Source organism: Syngnathus acus, chromosome 15 (genome assembly GCF_901709675.1).
Source record: "Syngnathus acus chromosome 15, fSynAcu1.2, whole genome shotgun sequence".
In the NCBI taxonomy this organism is placed as follows: Eukaryota; Metazoa; Chordata; class Actinopteri; order Syngnathiformes; family Syngnathidae; genus Syngnathus; species Syngnathus acus.
In genome coordinates this window covers 13,126,372-13,149,403 of record NC_051100.1, presented here as the reverse complement: position 1 = coordinate 13,149,403, position 23,032 = coordinate 13,126,372, and the positions used below count along the sequence as shown (strand labels likewise).

Genomic DNA, 23,032 nt, shown 5'->3' with positions numbered 1-23,032 from the left:
TCTCTAAAACTGCGCAATACGGATTTGACTTTTGTTTGACTCAATTTTATAGTCACTGTTGAAAATCAGGCACCCATCTCTTCTGAAGGCCCGACCGCTTAAAAGCCAATAGTTAAAAATTGTGACAACAATTCTTCGACTCACTTTGAATGGCTTTCAAAGTAAGCGCGCCGAGTGTAACTGGTGTATCACAGCACACGACATTTCACTCTGATAAAAGTTGCGGAAAAACACACATGCCAGCACAAAGCGAGAGAGCCGAAAGGCAAAGAGTTCAATGCCAGCGCGGAGCAAAGGATGGCAAATCTCCGGGGCAGCTGGAATCAAACGCAAAGAGACAATTTTGCGTGTTAACGAGCGCAAGCGTTTCTGCTACAAGCCTAAATTATTCATGCGGCTACTGATTGTCATGCATCCATAATGGATCACATGGCCTTGTATTATTCAGGTGCTTGCCGACGCCGCGCTGCGACCGACACTGCGTCACGGCGGAGATGTTTGCTTTGATGCTGACTTTAGGCTTGAAAGCAGGGTCGCTCAGTGGTGTTAGCCGTCTGTGCTAAAAACGGGAGCTATCAGCACCACCTTCTGCTCCAAGCGGGATGTACATGCTGAACTTTTTTTCAGGCTCACCAAACACCTCACTGGAGGGCGTATCATTCTTGAGACGACAGTACAGTTGACTAAACTGCACGTCTTCATGAAGGTAAATCACCTACCACTGCAAGTTAGAGCAAAATGTAAACCTTGACAGGTGGTTCCACAGAGGAGGAGGGATACAGCCACTGCTGCTCATTTCATTAAACATCGAGCAACAAAATATAGTAGCCAGAAACACATTGTCAGCATACCGGCCAGTAGACTTTGCACCGATCTGATCAGCTGAACACCCTGAAGCGGTCGCCAGCATATGGCAGGGCACACACAGACAAATAACCACTCAAACCTGTCAACAATTTGGAACGGTCAATCAGCGTACTATGCACGTTTTTGGAATGTGGGAGGGAACAGGAGCAAACCAGTTTGACTCTCCAACGTGAAAGTGGTTAAACACGTGAAAAAGACACGGTTATTTTGTGTCATCTCAAGCTTACCACTTTACCGTGTCCGTCGTTTCCATAGATTGAAGGAACTGAACCATCAACAAAACAAAGTCTTCGGCAAATCCTTCTCTATACTGACAAAAGATTTCTGAAACACTCGTCCTTGAACAAGCAGGACACAGACGTGGGAACACTGCTTGAAAAATGAAATTTGACCAGGCACTTCTTTGAGGTTCTGATGCTGGGGGATGATGCAATGAGTTGTGTGAATTGATGCAACCAACAACGGAATATTTTGATCTCTCCTTGAGTTATTTGGACTACAAAAGTCTCTCCGACTAAGAAAGAATTTGCAAAACCATTTGGTCACACCCATTACCCTGTTTGGTAGTGCCGCCACAACCAATGTGATGTAATAGATAAAAATACGTAATAGAAAACGGAGAAAACTGAACGGAGAAAAAAATAGCCCCCAAACAGATCATAAAAGTATCTCTGCAGCACCTGGAGGGATAGATTACACTTTTCTACTATCTTGGAGTCTCCAAGTACACAATAAAATGAATATAAAAGCAGGGATTTTCCATGATACGTCTGAACCAATCAATCAATCAATCAATCAATCAATCAATCAATCAATCAATCAATCAATGATTTTCTAGCTAACAGGGACTCTGGAACCTATTTTCCACAACAGCTCAGTTCTTTTCCCCCCTTTTAGAGGAACCTTTTTCATTACAACCCGTACTGTTTAAAAGTCGTCAAATCAATGTTTTGAAACAGCCAATATTAGCCAATCCCGTTCGGGGACCGTACTTTGCTCCCAAAGGCCGAGTCAATACATTCACCACCACTGTTTGATATTTTTAGTAGCGCTGAACAACGAGCGAAAATGGCACTGAAGGGAATATTGGCTTGTCTCTGCTTGGTTGCGGGTAAGGTTACCACCTGAAGGAGAGGAAGCCTGTTGATGTTGATGGTGACACAATTATTTGATTTAATCTTGTTTTTGCGGCAGTGTTCCCCTGTTCACATCAAGATGACGTTCAAACAAATAACTGCAGCTCCCATTTGCTGGAGGAGCTATCAGATGATCTTAAGGTACTTCTAACAAGTCTAATATGTGAACTGTCCAGGAAGTTGCAAGAACCTTTTCTTGTACCATTTGCACAGCTTGCTGACTTCTCCGCACATAGTCTTACTTCAACTAACACGGAAATAGGTGCGCTGCGGATGCACAAAATTATTGAACAGAAGATATAGATCAGGCTGATGCAGCAGGCCGAACCAAATCAAGTACAGAAAGTAATGAAAACATGTCAGAGCAAATAAGTACCGTATTTTCCGCCCTAAAAGGCGCACCGGGTTATAAGGCGCACCTTCAATGAACGGCCCATTTTAAAACTTTGTCCATATATAAGGCGCACCGGATTATAAGGCGCATAAAATAGAAGCTATACTGCATCAAACTGAGGTTGACTAGGGTTGCGGTATGCATCCACTAGCCAATAACCAACGAGCCCTCTGTAAACAATCGCGTTTCTCAAACGATCTCCTATAAAATGATCAGAACTGACTAAAGTTCGATCTAACGCATTGGTACTACTTACCTATGTTTCCCTTCCATATCGATCCGTAGATTTACTCGAAACATTAACAGAGCAGCCTATTTTGACATGAAATAGCCTGGTACGTATAGCAGCTATCGCAATAGCATTAGCCATCCGCAAAGTCTCACGAGCCTCAGCTCGCAATCTCCCATGAGCCTCAGCAAAGTGTAAACAATCGCGTTTCTCAAACGATCTCCTATAAAATGATCGGAACTGACTAAAGTTCGATCTAACGCATTGGTACTACTTACCTATGTTTCCCTTCCATATCGATCCGTAGATTTACTCGAAACATTAACAGAGCAGCCTATTTTGACATGAAATAGCCTGGTACGTATAGCAGCTATCGCAATAGCATTAGCCATCCGCAAAGTCTCACGAGCCTCAGCTCGCAATCTCCCATGAGCCTCAGCAAAGTGTAAACAATCGCGTTTCTCAAACAATCTCCTATAAAATGATCGGAACTGACTAAAGTTCGATCTAACGCATTGGTACTACTTACCTATGTTTCCCTTCCATATCGATCCGTAGATTTACTCGAAACATTAACAGAGCAGCCTATTTTGACATGAAATAGCCTGGTACGTATAGCAGCTATCGCAATAGCATTAGCCATCCGCAAAGTCTCACGAGCCTCAGCTCGCAATCTCCCATGAGCCTCAGCGAAGTGTAAACAATCGCGTTTCTCAAACGATCTCCTATAAAATGATCGGAACTGACTAAAGTTCGATCTAACGCATTGGTACTACTTACCTATGTTTCCCTTCCATATCGATCCGTAGATTTACTCGAAACATTAACAGAGCAGCCTATTTTGACATGAAATAGCCTGGTACGTATAGCAGCTATCGCAATAGCATTAGCCATCCGCAAAGTCTCACGAGCCTCAGCTCGCAATCTCCCATGAGCCTCAGCAAAGTGTAAACAATCGCGTTTCTCAAACGATCTCCTATAAAATGATCGGAACTGACTAAAGTTCGATCTAACGCATTGGTACTACTTACCTATGTTTCCCTTCCATATCGATCCGTAGATTTACTCGAAACATTAACAGAGCAGCCTATTTTGACATGAAATAGCCTCGCGGGTACAACAGCTATTCGGTGACGCCCCCTGACTACAGTTGCCGTAATGCTGGGAAGCGATGCGACCTTGTAATTTACTAGTCGTACTAAAACGTACTGAAACATTTTGGCAGAGCACTGTGTACAACCAGTATGGATCAACAAATTCATCAGTTGATCCATATATAAGGCGCACTGGCCTATAAGGCGCACTGTCGGCTTTTGAGAAAATTTTAGGTTTTTAGGTGCGCCTTTTAGGGCGGAAAATACGGTAGTCAGAAAGCAAGCCGATGTTGAGGTGATGTTACCTTACTGTCCAGGGTGTACACAACCTCTTGCCTAGTCGGCTGGCATTGACTCCAGTTTAGCCTTGTGAAACGTCAAGTACCAAATGAAATGGATGGATAGATGTTTGCACTGTGGGAAAATATAGCCCCTTGCTAATTTTTGTTGAGATTTTCAAACATGAACAAGGAGATATCGTGCAGACAGAAATGTTACAGAATATTTCTACAGCACTAACCGCTGACACTTGTCTGGTTTAGATTAGATTCAAATTTATTGACATTGAGAGCAGCACAAGTGCTTTAGATAGTGTCATATGACCACAGAATTCCATTTAGACAACAGTTGTGTGTAAATGAGCCACAACCCATGAAACTACATTCTGGACTCAGATTTAGACAGTCAAACGTTATACACCAGATGGCAGCAGAGTGCAACACAATGTCCAGGTGGACCCCACAGCAGAGGGCGACCCTGCTGCTCTACATGAGGAATCTGACTGAGATGCTACACACACAACATCTGAGAGGTAAGAGAAACAACTTTGTGGAACATGGGAGTCGCTGATGGTGTATGGGTACACTTGCCTGTCTAGTGTGCCGACACCGTGAGTTCGATTTCCGCATATGACGGTGTGTGTGTGTGTGTGTGTGTGTGTGTGTGTGTGTGTGTGTGTGTGTGTGTGTGTGTGTGTGTGTGTGTGTGTGTGTGTGTGTGTGTGTGTGTGTGTGTGTGTGTGTGTGTGTGCGTGCGTGTGTGATAGAGAGATCCAAAAAAATAAAAATAGTAAATAAATAAATTAAAATTCTCTTGGAACATCTGGAGACCGTTTTCCACATGAGCTCCATCCACAAAGTCCAATTGGCTCAATTATTTAGTCAACGGGATTGCACAAACACATTACGGTGAGGAGTATGCCAACTGAGAAGTGTTTCAAATGTTAGAGCAGTAATCAAGTGACAGTTATTGTCAAAACACAACCATCACCATCGATAAAAACTCTCCAAGAGCTTTTTTGGACAAGCCCGCCTTACTGAAAGCGCCCTTTACATTCAGAATGCCAAGGAGGCGAGCCCGTGAACTGCCCGCAGCCCGAAGTTCCCAAAAACGGAGGCTTGGTGTGCACCACCGTGGCAAACAGGCGCTTCTGCAAAGCTCTGTGCAACCATGTACGTAAGCTACGCAGGAGGCCAACCGGACCGAGTTGACAAATGACGTTCTTGTGGCCGCCCTCAGGGTTACGACTTTGCCTTCCTGAGAAGAAGCAGAGTGTTTGACGAGTGCAGCGCAGCAACGGGTTACAAGTGGAGAAGTCAGTATATTGGAGGAAATACGCTGGCGGTGTGCAATGGTAAGTGTGAAAATGGAGCGACTTTTGTGGGTGCTTTCACCATTGAGATTCCAATTCTGATAGTCCGCTATTATGCAACACATCTTGGCTGCCTTTAGAAGCAACTCTACAAGTGGCGGGGGCCAAGACGGCGTACTTCCCCAAGGACGAGGACTGCCTGACCACCAAGGGTCAAGAAAAAGAGAGCGACATCGTTTTACAATTTGAAGAGGAGCTCAAGAACCACGACGGTGTCGACGGAGCCGTAGAGTCAGCCTGCCTGCTGTGTGGATGAACATGAAAACGATCGGAGCGTCCGCAAAGTATACAGTGCTTCACTTGGTGTTTGTCTTATCCTTTGATCTATTTGTTTCAAACACCCCTTTTTGTGACAATGTGGAAAGTGAGTGGCTACAACTACTTTCCAAATGCACTTTGAAAATAAAAGTTCACATTGTGGAATTTGGCCTCTAAATGGAAAAAAAACTAACTTCAAAATTCCATCTATCGATCCATTCATTACGCAAACGGCTTTGCGGGCATGCCAGAGCCCATTCCAGCAGTCTTCGAAATGAGAAAATAAAAATCCATGCAGGCATTGCGCACTAGAGGACAGCATGACACCACTTACTACACTGACGTAAGGATGCCACACTGGGAAACAAAATCATTCATTCTATTCCTCCTCGTCTATGTACAGGTTTAAAGAAGTCACACTTACGCTATTTGCTACACTAAAGACTGAAAATGGTGAATTTAAAGATCAGCTCTACGCTATTTGCCACACCCAAGATCTCAACTTCACTCAATGTGAGGCGAATGGAGAATTTAAAGATCAGCTGTATTTTTCTAGGATAATGAAAACATTTATGAAGGTAAATCTTTTTTTTTTAAGTAACCCTCTACTGTGTGTAGATGGTTACTTTTATGAAGGTAAATCAATTTGTTTTTTTGTTTTTTTAAAGTAACCCTCTACCATGTGTGTGTCCACAAATACCAATTTTTTGACACGCCATGCAGGCTAAGAAAACAAAAAAAAGACATGCTTAGTAACTAGTTACTGCATTGCACACTGTGTCACAGAGTCTGCGGCGAGGTCCAACTAAGAATTAAGAATTTGAAATTGGAACTGTTGAACTGGTATAATTTACAATTGACGGCAAGACCGTTTTTAGATTTTAAAAAGAGAGTGTAAACACTTCACACACCTAAACACCCCAAGATAAACATCGATGATCATCGTTTCAAGGCATCTGATACTCATGCTTTTGCTGATTGAGGAACATCTCAAAAGCTCAACATCAAACTGATTAATAGAATGCATGCATGCTAAGAATTGCCAATAAAGCGGCATGCTAGATTGCCAAAGCAGACTTGAACGACATTTTTTTTAATGGGTAGGAACCCAAAGATGAATATTTGCCATCACATATGATCTCACGACACCAAAAGCTTGTAACCTTTGGTTTGCAATTATGTCAGAAAATCCAAGGTCCACCTACATTTTAATGTTCTCCCTTGCACCGCCCACAACAACAATGTGCCGCATCTAAGGGTGCTCTCCACCCTCGCAGCTGTCCACCTTCTACGAGGAACACATTCAAAGGACGAAATGACGACAAGTGTAAAAATAACCCCACTGTGGTGTTAAAATCGAGCCTTGGTGTGCTAGCTCAAAACTGAGGGTGGGCACGGCATGAGTACGTACGCTCTGGAGGTGTTGGACTTCCATCTTGAGAGTCTCCAGTAGGAGCTCGAGATCTCCTTCCTGATGCATCTCCAGTTCCTTCCTCATCCTTGCCAAGCAAAAAAGTGGAGGTCAAAGAAACAATTACAGAAACAAAACATCAAGATGACACACGAACACTCAATTATTTTTAAATGTGCTGTATGTACGTATTTCCAAACAAATGTCTGAATTTACTTTAGAGTAGGATGATGGTGCTTAATCTTACTTGAGTTACATGTGATTTAAGCTCAAGGATGATGATCCGGTTCAATGAAGCGTGTCATTCAAAAGGGAGCGTTTTAATCTTGTCATGTCATACGGCTCGGAAGCAAAGCAAAAGGTGAACATAAAAACATAAGACACCCTTTTGTAACACTACAGTCAAGTGTGACTGTATTCCTTTGTCGTCGTTGTTGTTACATTTTCTACATTTCAATCCCCAGCAGACGTTTGAAGGTTCAATAGCTCATTACACACCTCCCTCTTTTTGACTGGAAAGTAAGAAAACACTTGAGGCAAAATTACATTTTTGCAAAGGGCAGCGCTTGTGTTGACTTTTATAGACCATAAAATATTTCTTTTGCAGGGGTCCTGTTGTATTGCCATTTTCCATCTATCGTTTGCGTACAGCGGTGGTGTCCTGTGTAAGCGGGACGAAAAGGCCTCACACACACACAGGCAAGCTCTAAATCCTCTCGTCTTGTACCTCATACGCTTTTGTGAGGGGTGGAACAATATGCGCAACGAACATTTTCTGAACGACTCCAACACTCATTCAAATTGACACACATTCAATTTGGAGCGGTCGATGCGCGCAGAGTTAAATATGCCTCTTAAAGAGACAGCGCGGCAGGGCCTGGGGCGGGATTGATGGCTCCTGATCATAAGAATGAGGCGAGGAGAGGGGGGGCGCTTTTAATGAGGCTGACGGATGAACAGCACACACCAAGCACATGCATGATTTAGCGTCAGTTCAGCGCTGGATGGGACAAAAGCCAATAGCGTGAAGACAACACAATCCAAACAGCCTGATTCAAAACATTATTGAGAGGCGCATTAACATGAACGATATTGATTGCACCCTGTCCAAAAATTATTGCTCTCATACAAGTGAGTGCTGTATAGAAAAAAAATACATGTTAAGGCATTTTTTGTGGGTCATGGTCATGATACCAGCAATAACAATCCCTTCTTCCTGGAAGTCCACTGATTTCCCGTCCTTAATGAAACAAAAGAGGCGGAGCACCAAGAGACGGCGGCAGGGGCATTCGTTCAGCCGCCAGCCGAGTCCACGTGACAGGTCACGTCACGTCGCCAAAGTTGTTCTCCATTGAGGACAAAAGAAAGATTGCCTCAGATGCCAAAAGGCAAAAGAGGGGTGTAGCGTGTCCCTATACAGCAGGGGTGGCCAACCAGTCAGAGACTAAGAGCCACATTTTTTACTGTGTCATCGCAAAGAGCCACATCATCCCCCCCCCACACACACACACAAACGTTACGGTCTCTGAGTGGTTTGTAAATTTTTGGAAAAACTGCATCTGCTTTTCTGCCTGACTTTTCAAAGTGACCAACCTGTGCTTGCGAAGTTCAGTCCCTTTTGGAAATTCCTGGTCGATATTAGGATGGACTGAGCTGAAGTGACGCTGAAGATTTGAAGCTTTGAAATGCGCTAATGATGCCTGACATATAAGGCAGAATGGTTTGCCATTACGTTCAACAAAAAAATATAAACTCTCCCACTCTGTTAAAAACGTCCTGTGTTCTTCATATTTTCGTTTGGCTGTGCTTTTTTCCCTGCCATTTTGAGAGCGAACTTGAAACAAATTATTTACAACTCAAATGATCGCGCGCATTTGTCATCATTTAGAGTACGTCATTCTTCTTCTTCTTTTCAACTCAAACCGATTCAACTGGTCAGCGCGCCACCTAGGAGGGATAAATGGCAGCGCCAGCCAAGCATTTTGACGCTTGTCATGTGAAATCTCCTGAAGAGCCGCATGAAACCAGCCAAAGAGCCGCATGCGGCTCGCGAGCCGCGGGTTGGCCACCGCTGCTATACAGCTTCCACGTTACGCGATAATTCCTCACGTGTGGCCCGCTGCGAAGCGTCCTCACTAAAAGCCCCAACCCGTACGCCTCCTCATTCAGTCGGCGTCAAAAAGCCGACAGCCTCGACAGTGTGGCCTCGGCGTTCGGAATATACGGCCGACAAGTTAATTATGCCAAAATGGGCTTTCTCGGGATTGCTCGAGAAGGAGCGGCGAGGCCAGCAGGGCGCCGGCAGCGGTAGCAAAGTCATCTTGAGAAAGACGGATTTGCAGCTGCAGCTGTTAAGCGTATTTAACAGTAAAGGAGCCACAGAGGCCGTTGGCGAGATGTCCGCCGGGCGATTAGCAGGAAGCGAGCTTTCCGACAAGGAAGAGAAGACTCGTTTTCACAGCCAATCAAACATAACGGCACGCTCCACGCAGATTACCAGGACGCCTCCAAACGGTTTCTGACGTGCGGCTGTCATCTGTGACTTTTTGTTTTTGCTCGGTCTCACACCTTTTCTGTGCTAATTGCTACATTTGCACATGACATTCGATTGCATATAATTATGTTTCTCTCAAACATGTGTTAAGGTACACCCAATCATCATTAACTTGATTTCCTTTATGTTGTGTGGTGGCAATGTTTAATGTAATGTTTAATGTTTAAATCGACGCTATTTGTTGTCCATCACATGGGGATGGGTTAAATGCAGAGGACAAATTTCACCACACCCAGGTGTGTATGTGACGATCATTGGGACTTTAATCTTTAATCTTAATCTTTTAAGTGTTTTGTGTGTCACCGTTTTCATGAAGAACTCACATGACGACGGCATCATCCGTGAAGGCTTTCTGACCGACAGCCTGGTTGTGGGCCCGCAGAGCCGCTGTCATTTCTTTGGCCTCACTCAGCCGCCGCTCCGAGACTAAAGGTCGATTTGAGATGAGGGATCGGACTCATGTCGGATCCGACGTGCGATGCAGCAGTAGCTGACCTGCAAGCGTGCTTTTGAGGGCCTGCGCTTCAAGCTTGAGATTCCTCCTCTGTGACAGTAAGTCGCTCATGTGGCAGCTAGCCTGGCTCATGTCCTCCATTTCTGGATTAGTCAGGACAAAAACAGGACAACCAGAGGAACATGTTGAAATGTGGGTTGGGAACATTTTAAATGTTTCCCAGACGGTTCAACGTTTCTTTAATGCCACTTTTTATGTGTGAGTACAGTAATCCCTTGCCACTTTGCGATTCACATATTGCGGCCTCGGTGCATCGCGGGTTTTTATGAAAACAAATATTGCGGATATATTCGGTGCTTCGCGGCTTTTTGCGGCATCACTTGGAGCGCAGGACTTTGTCTGCCCATATGTCTTTACAGCACACTATTGGCCGGTAGAGGAGGCAAGACCAATGGGAACATGTTGATCCTTACTGCTGATTGGCTTGGAATTGTAAGAGCAGTTCTAACCACACTTTATCTCAGCCTCCCGCAGTCATGCTACGTATCCACTCTTCCATTTCGTTCTGTCGGCAGAATCGGAAGCATCTCTGATTTGCACTTCCTTTTGACACAAACGAGACAAGACGACCAAATGCAACACAGGCTCACACAAAGTTTAAAGTAGACAAGGAGGGCTGCAATGATGGCAAAGCAGGACGACGAGGCAAGCTGACGAGCCGGTCAGCGAGCGCGCGCGTCATTGAAGCACTTTAAAATGTTTAAAGAGTGTTTAAAAATACAATAAAGTGTTTAAAAATAGAATTATAAAAGTCTTGTGCGGATGCCCTCGCGCTGGGCCGCGGGAGCGCGTTAGCCAGCCAGCCAGCATGGCAACAGCAGAGCAGGAGCCGTGACACGTTTACACTTTAAAATATTTAAAAAGTGTAAAATACAATAAAGTGTCTAAAAATAAGATTAAAATAGTCTTGTGCAGATGCCCTCGTGCTGGTCCACAGGGGCGCGTCAGCCCGGCAAGAGCAGAGCGGACCCGTGACACATTTACACGTTAAAAAAATGTTTAAAGTGTTTAAAAATACAACAAAGTGTTTAAAAATAAAATTATAAAAGTCTTGTGCGGATGCCCTTGCGGTGGGCCGTGGGGGCGCGTCAGCCGGCCAGCACGGCAAGAGCAGAGAAGAGCCTTAACATGTTTACACTTTAAACATAATCCACCGCGAGACTTGGAAAGTCTCACATGTTGCGTTGCCATTGTCTCAGACACTCGAGGCTGTGGCTCTTCAACTCAATGGTCCTACACCTACTGTTTTAGTTAACATTTACCGCCCACCAAAACCAAACAAGGATTTCATTGATGAATTCACTACACTTCTCACTCACATCTGCTCACTTTCATCTAATATAATCCTGCTGGTTGACATTAATATTCACATGGACAACAATAACCATGCTCTCACTAAGGACTTCATTTCTTGCTTGGACAGCTTTGGTCTTAAACAATACATTCATTTCCTTACTCACTGTAAAGGTTTGCTGCTCTGGTGTCACTCCCCTCAATTGCTCTGCTGCTGATCTCCCCATCTCTGACCACAAGCTGGTTTCATTTAATTTAAGTCTCACACTGTCCAAAACTAAACATTCACGTACAATATCATTCCGTAACATCAGAAACATTAACCTGACCGACCTCACAACTGGCATTGACAGTTTCTCCATCATCACCCCCCCGTACACCACAGATCAGTTGGTTCATTTTTACAATGATGGTCTCAAAGCGCTGCTTAATTCACTTGCACCCCTCAAAACCCGGACTGTTTTATTTCCTCACTCTGCCCCCTGGTTCTCCCCCCACCTACGCCAGCTGAAGGCCAAAGGCCGTCAGCTGGAGCAGCTCTTTAATAAAACTGGACTCACTGTACACAAAGAAATGCACCACGCACACATCCTCCTTTATAAGGACGCCCTCTCCTCAGCCAAATCTCAATATTTTACAGAAAAAATCAGCGCTGGTGCTGGTCATACCCGGGCCCGGTTTTCCGTAGTAAACAATTCCATCCGCCCCCCTGACTCCCTCCCCCTACACTTCTACTCCACTGATCACTGTAACTCTCTGATGTCATTCTTCAACTCAAAAATATCCACCAGCAACTGGTCCCCACTCATCCAGCTGTCCACCCCCTTTTGTTCCCAACTCCCCCATCTCTATGCCCCTCTCCTACTTCCAACTCCCCTCTGTCACCGATCTATCAAAACTCATCCGGACTTCCAAGCCATCTACCTGCCAACTCGACCCCCTCCCATCCTCCCTGGTTATAGCCTCCCTCCCCTCTCTATTACCCCTGATAACAGCCATCATTCACTCCTCTCTCACCTCTGGTTCTGTCCCATCATCGCTCAAGACTGCTGCTGTTACACCTCTACTGAAGAAACCTGGTTTAGACCCCAACATCTTCAATAACCTCCGCCCCATCTCCAACCTGCCATTTCTCTCTAAGATTCTGGAAAAAGCTGTAGCATCACAGATTCAGGCCCACCTTTCCAAAAATAACCTTTATGAACAGTTTCAGTCCGGTTTTCGCCCCCGTCACAGCAGAGAAACAGCCCTCATCAAAATCACAAATTACCTACTAATGGCAGCTGACTCCGGTATAATATCCATCCTCATTCTCCTAGACTTGAGCGCAGCTTTTCACACCATTTCCCATTCCATCCTCCTCGACCGACTAGCCTCCATTGGCATATCTGACACACCCCTAGACTGGTTCCACTCATATCTCTCTGGCCGTAATCAGTTCATTCAGTTAAAATCATTCACATCCGATCCCTCACCCCTATCCTCCGGTGTTCCCCAGGGTTCTGTCCTTGGCCCTATCCTGTTCATCATCTACCTCCTCCCACTTGGTCTCATATTCCGTAAATACAACATCAATTTTCACTGCTATGCGGACGACACCCAACTCTATGTTTCCTCCAAACCCTCTTCCACCTTCGCACCCTCCTCCCTCTGTGCGTGTCTGCAGGACATCAAAACTTTCTTCACCTCCAATTTCCTCAAAATGAACAGTGACAAAACTGAGACAGTTCTCATTGGGTCCAAATCCATACTCTCCAAGCAACCCAGTTTCAACCTCACCATCGACAACTCCATCGTCTCCCCTTCCCCCCAGGTCAAGAGTCTGGGTGTCGTCCTCAACAGCACTTTATCTTTCCAGTCACACATCAACAACACCATCCGGTCAGCCTACTTCCACCTCCGAAACATCAATCGCCTCCGCCCCTCACTCACTCCCAACAGCGCCGCAATCCTGGTTCATTCACTTGTCACTTCCCATTTGGACTATTGCAACTCCCTTCTGTTTGGTCTCCCCCACAAACTCCTCCATAAACTCCAACTGGTTCAGAACGCTGCTGCTCGTATCATCACCAAAACCCCTTACTCCCTTACCTTCCTGGTGGGTGCGAGTGCGGATGGTTGTTCGTCTTTGTTTTTCAAATCAAAGTGATTCCATATCACTCGGATGATTGGACGTGCTAAACCACTTGAGGAAGTAATCTGGGGAGAGGACACTGGCGCTGATTGTTCGCCGCTTCTCCACCAGAAATAGTTTAGTTTTAGTGGTTTTATTTATTTATTTTTTAGCCATTATTAAAGTTTAGTTTTTAGCATCTAGTTTTAGTGTGCAGGCTGGAGCGGTCGGGCCACAGTTGCCGGGACCGCAACGGGCCATAAGTTGAGCGGAGAGGCCCTGTCGGGTGGAGCTGGCGAGGAAGGAGAGGACGGTGTTGGTGAGGCTGGCGCGGTCGGCCCACGGTCGCCTGGACCGCGGCGAACCTCCACAATTAGCCGGCTGCCTACTACGGCGAACCCCCCCCCCCCTCCACCCGCCAAGGCATCCTGGCTAGCCTAGCCAATGGCTAACACTCAAGTTCAGTGTTCTCCAACCGGCACTATGTTAATTTACTCCATCCCCCGCTTGCTGGAGCTGAGTAATCACACCATTCCAGGGTGTGTCTCAGTCATCAAACCACTCGGACTTCTCCGCAGACCACGTTACATCCACAGAAGCACCCGTCGTAACTTTGTTTTCTCCCAACCCGTCCATAACACTGTACCATCCATCTGCTCCTCCTCCGCCCGACACCCCGTCGCATGTCCAACACGTCATCAGAGACCTGGCGCACTTGGATCTTATTGTAGCAACCATGCGGGGCTGCAGTACTACAGGTGGCCTGGAAAACATGGTGTGGACATCACTCCTACACGGAGCGGACTCCGACACAAGACGGACACCGGGTTGCCGGGAGAACACGGAGTGGAAATTTCTCCAGCACGGAACGGACTCCAACACGGAGCGGCCCCCGTGTGGCCAGGACAAAACGAATTGGATTTCACTCCAACACAGAGTGGACTGCACTTCATGTGGCACAGAAAACGTGGAGTGGATTTCCCTCTACTTCGCCCCCTACCTAAACACAGCCCCACAGCCACAATCAAAATGGATCTCCTCAACATCCAAGCACTCACCCGTAAATTGTCATTTATTCACGACCTCATCCTGGACAAAGGCTTACACATAATGTGCCTGACTGAGACCTGGCAACCACCGGATGTCTATCAATCCCTCAATGAAGCCTGTCCCTCTGGTTATAAATACATAACTAAATCTAATCTAACCATACTAGGTGATATTAACATCCATGTCGACACCCCCTCCCGCCCCCCTGCCTCTGACCTGTTGCAACTATTGGACTGTTTACACCTCACTCAACATGTAAATGTCCCCACTCATGACAAAGGGCATACACTTGACCTTGTCATCTCCTCATCGGCCATAAGTAACCTACAAGTTCACGAGGTCGGTGTGTCTGACCACAAACTTATTCAAATGGAACTGCCTTGCCCACGCCCCCACTCCAAACCCAAGCGGCAAATCTCATTCAGAAATTTCAAAAACATCAACCAAGGCACTATAGCACAGGACCTCCAGCTTCTCTCCTCCTCCTCTGCAACCTTTCCATCAGTCAGCAAGGTAGTGGACCATTACAATAACTCTTTGGCCAAACTTCTAGGTATCCACGCCCCCCCCAAAAAAAAAAAACAGTCACTTTTTCACGCTCAGCCCCCTGGTACACCAGTGAGCTGCGTCTGATGAAGTCAACTTGACGCATCCTGGAGCGTCGTCTCAAAGCCTCAGGACTGACCGTGCACAAACAGGCCTACAAAGAACATCAGAAGGCCTACTCAAAAGCCCTTGGGACTGCACGTGCCCAGTTCTACTCCAATATCATAAACAATACCCCTGGAAATTCAAAACAGCTCTTTTCAACCATCAACCACTTTCTCAAACCCCAACCCACCACTCCAACAGAATCCTCAGAGGTAGTGTGCAATAACTTTATGACCTTCTTTACCGCTAAGGTTGACAACATCCGCACCCAGCCCCTCTCCTCTTCTGGCCCCTCCACTTCACCTCCACCGCCCTTCCTTCTACCCGGGACAGTCCAGCCTCTCCGCTGCTTCTCCCCTATCTTGCAGTCGGAGGTAGAGGACATCATCAAAAAAATGAAACCCTCCACATGTGCCCTGGACCCTTTCCCCACAGCCCTCATTAAACAACAAACCTCAGCCATTAGTCCCCTAATAACCAATGTCATCAACCTCTCACTCCAGTCTGGCTCTGTACCCCCTGCATTGAAGACAGCCATCATTACCCCCCTGCTCAAAAAACCCTCACTTGACCCGGACAACCTTGCCAACTACAGACCGATATATAACCTCCCGTTCCTCTCCAAGGTTCTGGAAAAAGTGGTAGCTGCCCAACTTCACACTCATCTCACCCGCAATAACATCGCTGAGAAATTTCAATCCGGTTTTCGCTCTGGTCACAGCACTGAAACAGCCCTTGTTAGGGTCACCAACGACCTTCTCATGGCTGCCGATGCAGGCTCCCCGTCACTCCTCATTCTGTTGGATCTGTCCGCTGCATTTGACACTGTCCACCACAATATCCTCTTTAACCAACTTCACTCCACTGGATTCTCTGGCACTGCTCTAACCTGGCTTCAGTCCTACCTCTCGAACCGAACCGAGTACGTTTCCCTGGGAGGGAAAAAATCCGACACTCACACTGTCACCTCCGGTGTCCCCCAGGGATCTGTACTCGGTTCTACCCTCTTCACTCTCTACATGCTACCCCTCGGCAATATAATCAGGAAGTTCGGCATCTCATATCATTGTTATGCGGACGACACCCAGCTATACCTCAAACTCGACCCCCCGCCCTCCACAACCCAGCCTCCTCCATCTCCCTCATCCATCCTCTCCCTGTGTCTGGAGGAGATAAAGGCGTGGATGAATCTCAGCTTCCTGCAAGTCAACAGTGACAAAACCCAAGCCATGTTAATTGGCACTCCCCATCAGATCCATGCCTGCCCAATAACAAGCATCTCATTCGCCGGACACACTATCCCCCTCTCAGACAATGTCACCAACCTGGGTGTGAAACTGGACCCTCAACTCAACCTAGAGTCACACATAAAACACATCTGCAAAACCTCCTTCTTCCACCTCAGGAATATTTCTAAACTCCGCCGCACACTTACCCTGATGGATGCTGAGAAACTTGTCCACGCCTTTATCTCCTCAAGGCTAGACTATTGTAACGCACTCCTCCTGCTAGGGATCCCTAGCAAGAGCCTCCAGAGGCTTCAGTACATCCAAAACAGCGCTGCTAGGATCCTGATGAGGGTGCGGAAAAGCGACCACATCACACCCATCCTCCGTTCTCTGCACTGGCTCCCCATCAAATTCCGCCCTCCTCACTCACCAGTGTATCCTCGGACATGCTCCCCCATACCTCAAAGAACTCCTTGCCCCCAAACCTGCCACCCGAAGCCTCCGCTCATCCAATTCACACCTTCTCCACGTCCCGAAAACCAAGTTGCGCACCATGGGCGACCGGGCCTTCTGCCATGCAGCCCCCACACTGTGGAACTCCCTCCCCGACCACCTAAGAGCACCCCAATCCACTGACTCTTTCAAAACCGGACTTAAAACTCACCTCTTTACTATAGCATTTCCGTAATTCCTGTTCTCATATCCTGGTTGTCGTCCTGTTGTTTTATACTTGTCCTTGCTTTGTTTTCTTGTTTTTATTTGCCATGTAGCACTTTGAGATTCCCCCGAATGTAAAGTGCATTATAAATATAATTTATTATTATTATTATTATTATTACATCTGTCACATCACCCCCATTCTTCACCAACTACACTGGCTTCCCATCAAATACCGTATAGCCTACAAAATCCTTCTCAACACATTCAAAGCAGTCCATTACCTGGCCCCCCATATCTGTCTGACCTCATCCATACCAATATCCCCACCCGGTCCCTCAGATCTGCCTCCTCCATCAACCTCACCGTCCCCCCAGCTCGCCTATCCACCATGGGGGCTAGGGCCTTCAGCCGCTCCGCCCCATGTCTCTGGAACTCCCTCCCCCCTGACATCAGAAACATTGACTCAATCACCTCATTTCAATCCCACCTCAAAACCCATTTATTTAGACAGGCATACCCAAGTTGACCACCTACTGCATTGATGCTCTGCTGCAAGCGCTCTTGGCTTTTTTAAACTGTGTCCTTTCTTGAATTGTTTTTACGCCTATGTGCGGTGACCTTGAGTGTCCTGAAAGGCGCCTTATAAATCAAATGTTTATTATTATTATTATTAAAATGTTTAAAAAAGTGTTTAAAATACAATTAAGTATTTAAAAGTACAATAAAGTGTTTAAAAATAAAAGTATAAAAGTCTTGTGCGGATACCCTCGCGCTGGGCTGTGGGGGCACAAGAGCAGAGAGGAGCCTGACATGTTTACACTTCACATAAGCTTCATAAAGGTCTTGTGTGGCTATTGTAACAATATATTTACTCTTATTTATTTTCTTATTTATTTAAATAAATCAGAATGTTTCTGAAAGGTCATTTTCACATAAAAAGGTACAAAATACAAAAAGAGTATTTAAAAAAAACGAAGTTTACAATAAAGGTTCATAAAAGTCTTGTGTGGATATTGGAACAATATATTTAGTCTTATTTATTTATTTATTTATTTGAATAAATAAGAATGACTTAAAAATGTTTACAAAAGGGTTTAAAAATACAAAAATAAGTTCCACCCCTCTCCATCCTCAGTAGTGCTATTCCCACCACAGACACCTTCAAGTTCCTGGGATCCACAATCTCCCGGGATCTGAAATGGACCGGCCACATAGACTCTGTCCAGAAGAAGGCCCAGCAGAGGTTGTACTTTCTGAGACAGCTCAGGAAGTTCAACCTGCTACAGGAGCTGACCTTCTACACTGCCATCATCCAGTCTATCCTCTGCACCTCCATCACTGTCTGGTTTGGATCGGCCACCAAACAAGACAAGCACAGACTGCAATGGACAATCAGGTCTGCGGAAAAGATAATCGGGACAAACCTCCCATCTATCCAAGACTTGTACCTGTCCAGGACCAGGAAACGCGCAAGTAACATCTCTGGAGACCCTTCTCACCCAGGTCACAATCTACTACTACTACCCTCCGGACGGTGTTACAGAGCGCTGTACACCAAAACCAGCACACACAGACACAGCTTCTTCCCCCAGGCTGTCACTCTGATGAACTCACACGTCTCATAGAGACTCAGAGACATCACTGTGCAATAACATCCTGCTCTCGCCACTTAAATGTTGTTAGTAGTTACCTGAACGTTGTCAGTCACTTAAATGTTGTACAGAGTCTGAGATCAATCGGAGTAAAATTCCCTGTTTGGCATGCACAAACTTGGTCAATAAAGCTGATTGATTCTGATTTAAGAGTACAATAAAGTGTTTAAAAATACAATAACGGTTCTTAAAAGTCTTTAGTGGATATTAACAATATTTTTTCTCTACATCGTGGGTGGTCTTGGAAACAATTATCCGCAATAAACGAGGGATTACTGTATGAGTGTGCGTGGGAGCGGTTCACATTCATTCATGGCATGACCTTTATACAATGAGTCCACCTCCAAGTCCAGCTTGAGGACCTCCGTGTGAGTTTGACAGGTCGTCTCTCTGCTCACGTGGAAACTAAAATCACAGTTGAAGCTCGAGATCTCCCGCAGGAACTCTCGCTCCTCGTCTTTAAAGGCTGCCATCATCCTGGCCTGGCGCGGAAGGTCAAAACACAAGATTCAACTCACACGATGACTTACTCAGGTGACGAGAACGCACCAGTCGTTCTTGGAGGTGAGCCTTCTGGCTGAGAAGCTCCTTGCTTTGCTTAGATATCTGCTCGTCACATTTCTTCATTAAGTCCCACTGCAGCCTCATCGCAGACAACTGCTGATCCTGAGGCACAAACCAAATATAAGACAGATGCGCCGAGGGGAGCAAGTTAGAGTACTCGCAAAATATTCTCGTGTGTGTGTTTGTGTATGTGTATATATACCGCATGCACACATACACATCATGCAGATTGTAAATACCGTATTGGCCCGAATATAAGACTGAAAAAGTGGGGGTCGTCTTACATTCGGGGTCTAGACATTATACCCATTCACAACGCTAGACGCACCAGATATCTTTAAAGCGAATGCTGAACTTAACTCCCCAGGCCAAAGCGAACCCCTGTCACAAAGAAGAAAAAAAAAAATAGCTGTTAGAAAGGTTCCTATGTTGATGTTAAAATGTTGGAAAGTTACGTCACCGCGCTTTAAGTCTCACGTGAGTTACCTCACCTTATCGCGATTGTTGGAGCTTGTGCGCAGCGGTAAGTTAAAGGTTGCTGGTATCGACTGAGTATGTTGCTGTGATCGTGTGCGTCTTTGACACAAAGTGAGAAAAGACATTTCATTGTTACTACTGTCTACTGTTGTGCCGTTTGTCTGATCGCAGTTTGTTTCATGTGTGCGCGTTTGATTGATAGCTTCGGCGCGCTCCTTCAAGTTTGCCTCGCATCGTACGAGTAGCCTTTACGCAGCGGCACGGCGACTAACGGTTGCCAGCAAATGTATTTTGTTGTCTCGATGACTTATGTTTGGTGTGTTGCAGAGAGTATTTCATTTATGGTTATTTAGTATAACAGAACCGTTCCGCGCAGTTAGTTATGTAATGTGTGCTATCTACTAGTGTTGTGTGACGTCAGAAGTTGAGCGTTGACTTACGTGCTATATTTCTGTCTGTTGCAGAACCACACACCACACACACACACACCACACACAGACCCCACACACCCTTCATACAATAGTCACACACACAAGAATCACATTCACACACCCAAAGGCTCACCCATGTGCACTACACACACCTGCTCTCACATCCTTACGACCAAACTTGTGCCTATACCCTTTTGCCAGTTTGCCTGTCTGCCCCTATGAGCCACAGTGGGTGTTACTTTTATGCCAATAATTCAGTAAAGCACTCAAAACTGAACTACGTCTCCTCTCCTGTGTTCTGACCGACACCCAAGGGTGAAAAGAGCATAACCATCCGAGCCAACCTCCTATACAGTCCTCAGGCTCCCCAACAATAGCGGTAGAAGTTTGCATTATTTTATTGCAATGTTTTTCCTTATTCAGATTTGTTTCAAGACTAGTTACAGTTAGACTTCACTTTGATGGTTAATGCAGTTATTGCAATTTTGTTGTTTTATCACAGTAGATTGGTTTATTTAATTTCAAAAACCAGAAGCCATTCATTTACAAATGTGATTGCATTTTAGTTTACATATTTAAATGTTCAGATATTAAGATGTGATATAGACAGTTTTTGCACGATTTGGATGAGGCAAAATAACATGCTTTTTTTCTCGAATATAGTGTTATCATTTGTTTCAGATGTAGTGTAATTATTTTCTGTATAAAAATTACATTTGGTGTTCAAAAAGTCTTTTTTCAAACTTGACTCTTGAAAAAGAGGGGGTCGTCTTATAATCAGGGTTGTCTTATATTCGGGCGAATACGGGAGTTCATTTTGTCTGGAGTCAGAAGAGGTTGTTGTGCTCACACGCACACTCGCACGCACGCACGCACACAGGAAGATTTGCTAGCGCCCAGGAAGCGGTGGCTCAAGCGAGCTGGAGTCGGACGTGGCGTGGCGTGTCATGCGTGTGTTGGCATCTGTAAGCCAATTATTCTTCACGGTAATTGAGTGAAATGTCTTTGAAATAACATTAGGACCGAACCAATTACTCCAATTTTGTGGGCCGGTATTAGGCTTTTGTAAACCAATCATAAGGAGTTTTGCCAATGAAAAGCCAATACGTTTTTCCTCATGAAGTCACTCATAATGGCGGCCTCCTCTATTTGCACAATACATTTGCTCACCTTCACTTCATGTTCTTCCGTGGTCTTCCGGTACTTTTCTACAGCAGCTTTCACTTGAGACTTGCATTCAATGATGGCTGCTTTCACTTCGGCAATCACGAAAAATAACCAAAATTAAAATACACGAAAAATTGTGATGAACATACATTGGAAGCACTCATGTCTCTTCAGAGATTTTACAACAAAATGAAAAAAAGGAATAATTGGACTGTCAGACTGTAACCCCGCTATGCTAAGCAGGCTAATGTTTAGCATCGGCGAGAGCCAATTGAAATAATTTCGCCCCGATAAACAAAGTGCACAACTCACCTTCTTTTAACTTTTGAGTCTGCTCACTAAAATGTTGTTCTGTCAGAAGGATTTGGTGAAAGAGTTTGTTCAAACTCATAGTGGATGTGAGGAGGTCTGAAGAAGCAAGAGAGTTCTTCAGGGCTCTGAAAAAGACTGGAGTATCAGTCGGAACTGTCAGCAGGTAACAACTTAAATTAATATTGTCTGAACAAAAGAATCTGTTTATATTTTAAGATTTATCATTAAAAGTCTGTATCACTCGAAATTTAAAATCAATTAATATTGGTCACGTTACACAGGCAAGCTAGCCACGCAAGCTAGCCACCAACTCTGTTGGCCATGACCACCTGTTAATTAGTCACAATCAGCATAGCAGCCTCCAGTCAATTTGCACTACTGCCGCTAAATTGAGGTGTAGGTGTTTTATATTCAACTTTATTATTTTTCTCAGTGCATGCTACGTAATGCTTGTACAACTTTTGATTGACGTGACTCCGGACCGAGAGTAACACTTTAGCAACATTACAACAGCTTGCTGCCTCGCTACTGGTCCTGTATGAATGAATGAATGAATGAATCTTTATTTCGAACATGATTTAAAGAATAAAAACAATAAAAAACAAACAACAAAAACAAACAACAAACAAAAAATATCACTGTTCGAAAAGTAGTAGGAAGAAGCCTAGGCTTTCCTGTGAGGAAAACATGGCTTTTGAGGACTCACAATAGGGGTGGGAATCTTGAGGCATCTCACGATTCGATTACGATTCAGAGGCGACGATTCGATTATAAAACGATTATTGATGCATTTTTAATTTATGTATATGATGCACTTTTTCCACATTTCTTTTTGTCTCACTGAATGAGCATTCATCACTTGCAGTTCAAAAAACACTGCATTTGTAATAAGAAACAAAGAGTTGAATTCATTTCCATTATATTTTATTAACCTTTATGGAAATATCCATTGGAATGGAAATGCATGAACATTTGAACTCTAGTGTACAGCTCAAGGTGCTTTTTGTGTTTCATGTGTTACAAATAAAACAAAAGTGCTTTCAGGCTTAAATGAGCGACTACTTCAGTACCAACAGCTCAAAACAGTAAATAAAAAAACTCAAGCCTCCTGTGTAGGGTGGAATCGTGCTGTGTGACTTCTCATATTCGTTGTGTTGCCAAAGTATTTTATTTTAGCGCGACAAATCTTGCATACAACGCAGCTTTTGTCCAATTCATTTCCTCCGTCAACATTGTAGAATCCAAAATGATTCCACACGTCTGCTTTAAATTTTTAGGAGCAGGTCGGATCTCTCGGCGAAGTGGGTTGAATATCTAAGGCTAAG

The 23,032-nt window shown here is 45.0% G+C and overlaps 2 protein-coding genes across 6 annotated transcripts; one reads left to right on the top strand and one right to left on the bottom strand.

Annotated features, from left to right (window-relative positions):
* The first annotated feature begins 1,856 nt into the window (after window positions 1–1,856).
* On the top strand, window positions 1,857–6,224 carry si:ch1073-126c3.2 (uncharacterized protein LOC555816 homolog). Of its 5 annotated transcripts, XR_005100424.1 has the most exons (8): window positions 1,869–1,978; window positions 2,059–2,144; window positions 4,423–4,531; window positions 5,059–5,171; window positions 5,239–5,353; window positions 5,452–5,655; window positions 6,033–6,075; window positions 6,128–6,224. XR_005100424.1 is itself a non-coding variant. In XM_037272205.1 (7 exons), exons 1-6 carry the CDS (start codon window positions 1,936–1,938, stop codon window positions 5,625–5,627), a joined length of 642 nt encoding a protein of 213 aa, XP_037128100.1. In that variant the 5' UTR covers window positions 1,869–1,935; the 3' UTR covers window positions 5,628–5,655; window positions 6,033–6,224. The 5 variants fall into 5 exon arrangements, 4 of the variants coding, with proteins under 4 accessions (XP_037128102.1, XP_037128100.1, XP_037128099.1 ...); XM_037272205.1 differs by having other exon boundaries at window positions 6,033–6,224; XM_037272207.1 differs by lacking the exons at window positions 6,033–6,075; window positions 6,128–6,224 and having other exon boundaries at window positions 1,857–1,978; window positions 2,062–2,144; window positions 5,452–5,794.
* Window positions 6,225–19,028: 12,804 nt separating this feature from the next.
* On the bottom strand, window positions 19,029–21,837 carry ccdc172 (coiled-coil domain containing 172). Its single transcript, XM_037271861.1, has 4 exons — window positions 21,708–21,837; window positions 21,399–21,484; window positions 19,306–19,422; window positions 19,029–19,238 (listed from the first exon to the last, which is right to left on the bottom strand). Exons 1-4 carry the CDS (start codon window positions 21,784–21,786, stop codon window positions 19,029–19,031), a joined length of 492 nt encoding a protein of 163 aa, XP_037127756.1. The 5' UTR covers window positions 21,787–21,837.
* Between the last annotated feature and the right edge of the window lie 1,195 nt (window positions 21,838–23,032).